The 6,224-nt window shown below is 36.2% G+C and overlaps 1 protein-coding gene across 2 annotated transcripts in view; it reads left to right on the top strand.

Moving 5' to 3' along the window:
- LOC107675766 (one cut domain family member 2) overlaps positions 1 to 2,215 on the top strand; it is a 21,899-nt gene extending 19,684 nt beyond the window's left edge. Inside the window, exon 2 of one of the 2 annotated variants that reach the window (XM_016470200.1) lies at positions 1,855 to 2,215. In XM_016470200.1, the coding sequence (XP_016325686.1) occupies positions 1,855 to 2,144 (290 nt within the window). In that variant the 3' untranslated portion in view covers positions 2,145 to 2,215. The remainder of the gene's footprint in view (positions 1 to 1,854) is intronic. The other variant, XM_016470201.1, reaches the window with a different exon arrangement.
- Positions 2,216 to 6,224: the final 4,009 nt, after the last annotated feature.

Genomic DNA, 6,224 nt, shown 5'->3' with positions numbered 1-6,224 from the left:
TTGTGTGTTTGTGTGTGTGTGTGTGTGTGTGTGTGTGTGTGTGTGTGTGTGTGTGTGTGTGTGTGAAAAACAAAATAAAAAACAAAAAAAAAGAATGTTTCGCTGTCTAATTAGAGATCTCTGGTTAATTCTTCATTTTATTATTTTACTTTCATTTTTGATTTGATTTGATTTTTGACATTATTTTAAATTGGTGCAATCATGTCTGCTGCTCAGACGTCAATATTGGGCCTAAACACACGATAACTACAGGATTAACAGAATAATGCATGTCTTTTCCTCATGTCTAGAAAGCAGAAAAATATAAAGCAACTGCATTTGGAAAAAAATATCCTGATGGAATAAGTACAGGATTCGAGGAATTAGAAATGCAAGATGAATTTGAATGCATCGCATTGTGGTTTACTGTATATACTTTGTGTGCTTTTTTAGCCAAATGTTGCCGTTTATCCGGATCCATCAAGCACACTGCGCACAGTATACATACTGCAGAGCTCTCGCTCTGGTTTATCTGCTAATTATCAGGTGATAATGTGTTTTTGGTCTCTTGTGATAAAAGACCCTAAAAATAAAGCCAGCAGCTCCAGGTGAACACGAGCGAATTGCTCTGGGAATCTTAGTGGTCGCAGAAGTAATTACCTGGAGAGGATCTTTACCTTCCTCAAATCATCTAGAGCTTTCCTGTCAGACGCACTGATCCCAGAACAGATGTTACTCTGATTCCTGAGTGTTTATTAAAACACATCTCAGGAGGTTTGGTCTAATGGCAGTTTTGTTATTGTTAACTGAAAACTAAAGTCAAACAATTAACTCATGAATTAAAAAAAAAAAAAAAAAGCATTTTAGATGAAAAATAAGCAGGTAACAAAATTACTAAAACTGAAATAAAAGTAAATTAAAGCTAATTAGAAATATAAAAAAAAATGACAAGCACATACAATTACTAATATTGAAATAAAAATAAATTAAAGCTAAATAAAACTAAAAACTAATAAAAATGTTATAAGCACATAATAAAATTACTAAAACTGAAATAAAAATAATAAATAAAAATATAAAGCTCACAGAAATTAAAAAAAACTAATAAAAATGAAAAGCACATAAAATTACTAAAAACTGAATTAAAAGTAAATTAAAGCTAAATGGAAATAAAAACAAAAACTAATACAATGTTATAAGCACATAACAAAATTACTAAAACTGAAAAAATAAAGCTAAATCCAAATATTAAAAAAATAACTAATAAAAATGACATAAGCACATAACGAAATTACTAAAAAAAAAAAAATAAATAAAAAAAAATAAATAAAAATTAAAGCTAAAATAAATAAAAAACTAATAAAAATGAAAAGCACATAAAATTACTAAAAACTGAATTAAAAGTAAATTAAAGCTAAATGGAAATAAAAACAAAAACTAATACAATGTTATAAGCACATAACAAAATTACTAAAACTGAAAAAAATAAAAAATAAATAAAAATTAAATCTAAAAGAAATAAAAGAAAACGAATAAAAAGCACATAAAAAATGACAAGCACAAGTTACTAAAATTAAAGTTGATATAAAGCAAATGAAAGCTAAATAAAAATATTTTAAAAATGTTGATAAATACTATAATAACACTGACAGTGTTAAACATAAATAACCTTTTTTGTCACTTTGTTGTTATTTTCTCTTTTATGTAACTGTAATCTAATTGTAGGTGGTGCAATAAAGCCCAGGGCTGATAATCCAAAGGGTGTAGGTTCGAACCCTGCATTAAATGTAAGTGCATGAATAAACGTGTGAATGATTCTAACGTGTTTCTTCTCTTTCTTTTGTGTCTCCTTTCTAACAAACGAAACCCCCGAAGCGTGCAAAAGAAAAGAGCTGGACCCGAGCAAAGACAACAGAAGCAATACACCAAAGAAATCGCGGCTGGTTTTCACAGACCTGCAGCGGCGAACACTTCTGGCCATCTTTAAGGAGAACAAGCGCCCGTCCAGAGAGATACAGCTGACCATCTCGCAGCAGCTGGGTCTGGAACTGAACACTGTCAGCAACTTCTTCATGAACGCCCGCAGACGCAGCCTGGACAAATGGCTGGACGAGGTGAGTGCAGGCAACACGTCATCCACCTCCAGCACTTGCACCAAAGCATGATCCCGGAGAGGAGAAGAGGAGAAAATCATTCCGAAGGGCAACGAGACGAGAGAAGCTGCTTACCGGCTCGAGTCAGAGTCAAAAACACACCGATCCGTTCATCCAAACAGCCAAACGTCAGGAAAAACGCTGCTTTCTCTGCTCCAGTCCAAAGCCATTGACACCAATGAATGATCAAAGCCAACCAAAAACATGGTTAACTTTACATTTGGCTTTGAACTGAAGAGAAAACCAAAGGGTTTGCATTTCACATCTACATTCACTTGAAATTAGCTTTGATTTTCATTTCCTGAAGTGTGTGTGTGTGTGTGTACAGGTATATATGGTTTATGAGGACACTTCCTGTGTCCCCGTAAAACAAAAGGCTTAAAAAACATACAAAACGGTGTTTTATGAAATTCAAAAATTGCCAGCAGTTTCCTGTGAGGGGTAGGTTTAGGGGTAGGGTTGGTGTAGGGCAATAGAATATACAGTTTGTACAGTATAAAAACCATTACGCCTATGGAGAGTTCTCATAAACCATAAAAACAAACCTGTGTGTGAGCGTGTGTGTGTGTGTGTGTACAGGTATATATGGTTTATGAGGACACTTCCTGTGTCCCCGTAAAACAAAAGGCTTAAAAAACATACAAAACGGTGTTTTATGAAATTCAAAAATTGCCAGCAGTTTCCTGTGAGGGGTAGGTTTAGGGGTAGGGTTGGTGTAGGGCAATAGAATATACAGTTTGTACAGTATAAAAACCATTACGCCTATGGAGAGTTCTCATAAACCATAAAAACAAACCTGTGTGTGAGCGTGTGTGTGTGTGTGTGTACAGGTATATATGGTTTATGAGGACACTTCCTGTGTCCCCGTAAAACAAAAGGCTTAAAAAACATACAAAACGGTGTTTTATGAAATTCAAAAATTGCCAGCAGTTTCCTGTGAGGGGTAGGTTTAGGGGTAGGGTTGGTGTAGGGCAATAGAATATACAGTTTGTACAGTATAAAAACCATTACGCCTATGGAGAGTTCTCATAAACCATAAAAACAAACCTGTGTGTGAGCGTGTGTGTGTGTGTGTGTACAGGTATATATGGTTTATGAGGACACTTCCTGTGTCCCCGTAAAACAAAAGGCTTAAAAAACATACAAAACGGTGTTTTATGAAATTCAAAAATTGCCAGCAGTTTCCTGTGAGGGGTAGGTTTAGGGGTAGGGTTGGTGTAGGGCAATAGAATATACAGTTTGTACAGTATAAAAACCATTACGCCTATGGAGAGTTCTCATAAACCATAAAAACAAACCTGTGTGTGAGCGTGTGTGTGTGTGTGTGTGTGGAGATACTTTAAGTACAAAAACACATCCAGGTCACATTTATTGCAATATTTTACACTGCTAATAGAGTATTTTTGTCTTGTTTTTGAGTACAAATAATATACATTTACTTGAGAAACAAAAATAATAATAAGATATTTTCTGAAAAATCTACCAAAATGAAGTGAGTTTTGCCAACAAGGTCAGAAAAATAAACTTAATTCAAAGGAAAAAAATAATTTCTAACGTAATTATAAAATATACAAATATATTATATTAATATATAATTATAATTACACAAAAATGGCTTAATTTTGATAAATTCTTTAAAAAAAAACAAGACTTAATACCTTAATTAATTTTGCTTTTCAAATGTATCCTCATTTAACAATTTTTAGATCAATTTTTAGATATTTCTGGAAAACAAACAAGGAAGAAAATTAATTTTTGCAGTGTAATTGGCATGATGCATACAGGCTTTTTAAATAATAATAATAACTCCCAAAAAATCCCATCGTCAATTATTGCTCCTATTGTTGTTACTGTAATACAGCCATTTTTATTACAGTAATGAGAATTATTTTTTGTTTGCATTATGGTAATGCATTTTGGTTAAAGAAAAAAATCACACATGTTCTTCTTTGTGAGATTCACCCATAACACATGAACGGCAACCTAAATAACCGCACAGGTTTAAGTTGGCATTGGGTCGCAGGGTTTTCTAACACACCGATGAAGCGTTTCAGCTCCACACGGTACAAAACCCCCGTCAGAAGCACAAAGCACAACACACGTGAAGGACACACCGACCGCAGATCTCTCACACCGTTACTGGCCGGCCAGGTTTGTGAGCACAATCCTGAAGCACATTACATTTGCAATAGAACAGAGGCTGGACCACACCGATTGTTCTCCGATGGTTAAAAAACAACTCAGGATGATACGACCGAAGAACATGCATCTCACGAGCTCAACACACTCAATGAAATTACACTGCAAAACACACACACACATATGCATCGCTGTATGACTGTAATTGTATTATGCTATGAAAAAGCAAACACAAGTGAACTGGCATTGGTGATCAGGGCCTTTACAAGAGTTTAAGAGGACAATCTCCACACCAATGCCTACCAGTTTAGCTTTCCGAAGGTGTGCATGACTCCTTCCCTCATAGTTTTAGTTCACTTCCACATACTAGCTCTTTCATACACTCATCTCAAATTCCCTTGTCCTCATTTATTATTGAACCGATGGACAAACGGAGCCGGTAAGCAGTTCTCTCCCGGGTTACGCTTGGATCACTCAAAACGGACACTGAAGACTTTTTGTATTTATTAACAAATCGACACCAAAGAAACTTTTTCTGCACCTAACTGTTCTGCAAACGAAAATTGTTCAAAGGAAAAATCGCCCCCCCACAAAAAAGAATGATGACGACAAAGCGGGAACGCCGAGCCGTCATCTTTGTTGCGTTCGGATCGGTGGAGACATTGGAAGCAGAATGGGATCGGAAGGGTTTTTAAATGCGACGGAGCTGTTCCCATGGCAACGGAGAATGAAGCGTCTCTCAAAAATACAAGTCGAAGATTGTCTTTAATGTGTGCCTATGCAGCTTTTTCAACCAATATGGAAAGAACAACAAAAACCTCATCAGCTACAATACCAAAGATTCAGAGTTACTCCCGCCGCTGTTCCCTTCAGTTCGGGCTCGCAGCGGTGCTTCTCTCCAAACACGGGACATCTAGGGTTCAGCGTTTGGTTTTTTCATCCGTTCTGCAGTTAAAACTAAAGGTGTAACTCAGCCTGATGGGCATACCAAAGATAAACACCTTTAAGCACATGCAGCCTCACCTTTTCCCATTTTCCCAAGCCGAACGACTCCTCATCTTGTAGTTTTGTGCTCATATCCCATCGTAGTCCACCGACAGTTCAGTTCCACCAATGCAAACATCATCCATCCATCATTTCCCAACATATGCACACTTGCTTCCAAGCGCTGAATCGCGAGTCCTGTGTTTGAGAGAGCTGCTGCAGCCGCTTCCATCATATACTATATTCCATCTAAAAAGCCAATAATCTGCCAAAAACGCTAGAGAGGAAACTGCAGACTGTAGGTCGAATAGCTTTATCCTTAAGTTTCTCTCCTTAAAAGCTTCTAGTCCAAAGATTCTCGGTTGGAGCTTCATCGGCTCTTCACGACAGTCAGGTTTTTAGCAACACGGGCCAAAGAGCTTTCCTTTGCTTGTCTTAGTACTTATATTTTGCCAATGCATCTGTACAATGTCTTACCCAGGTTTTGCAATATGTGATTTATTTATGTAATTTATATTTGTTATGATTGAACTTAATTTAAATTGCCAAAAAATCTCCCCTTTTATCCCGATTAGCTTGCCAAAGTTTACATTTACTTCGTTTGCATGTTGGACACCATCAGACGTATTTATTTATGACTAGTATTTAATTAGATGTAATTGACTATTTAAGACTACTAGTGCATCAAAGATGCAGTGCTTCTCTTAATTTATTAGTTAGCTTTACTTTAAAAAGCAACTTTAATTTTTCTTAGAAAGATGATTCTGGAAATGAGTTAGCGATTGGGGTTTAGTTGTAATTTGCATGTGTGTCTGTCGAGACTTTATGGAAATCGTTTAGGTTTTGTTTGTCCTTTTCTTTCGAATGAAAACAATCTTTCTGAAGGGCCATTTGCGATTGATTACACCGTTCTGTCGAAGGACGAGCAGCGAATTTCAGCCAGATCGTATACGGGGCCACACGTTAACA

Source organism: Sinocyclocheilus anshuiensis, unplaced genomic scaffold, assembly GCF_001515605.1.
Source record: "Sinocyclocheilus anshuiensis isolate Anshui unplaced genomic scaffold, SAMN03320099.WGS_v1.1 scaffold708, whole genome shotgun sequence".
Lineage (NCBI taxonomy): Eukaryota > Metazoa > Chordata > Actinopteri > Cypriniformes > Cyprinidae > Sinocyclocheilus > Sinocyclocheilus anshuiensis.
This window is presented reverse-complemented; position numbering and strand designations above follow the sequence as displayed.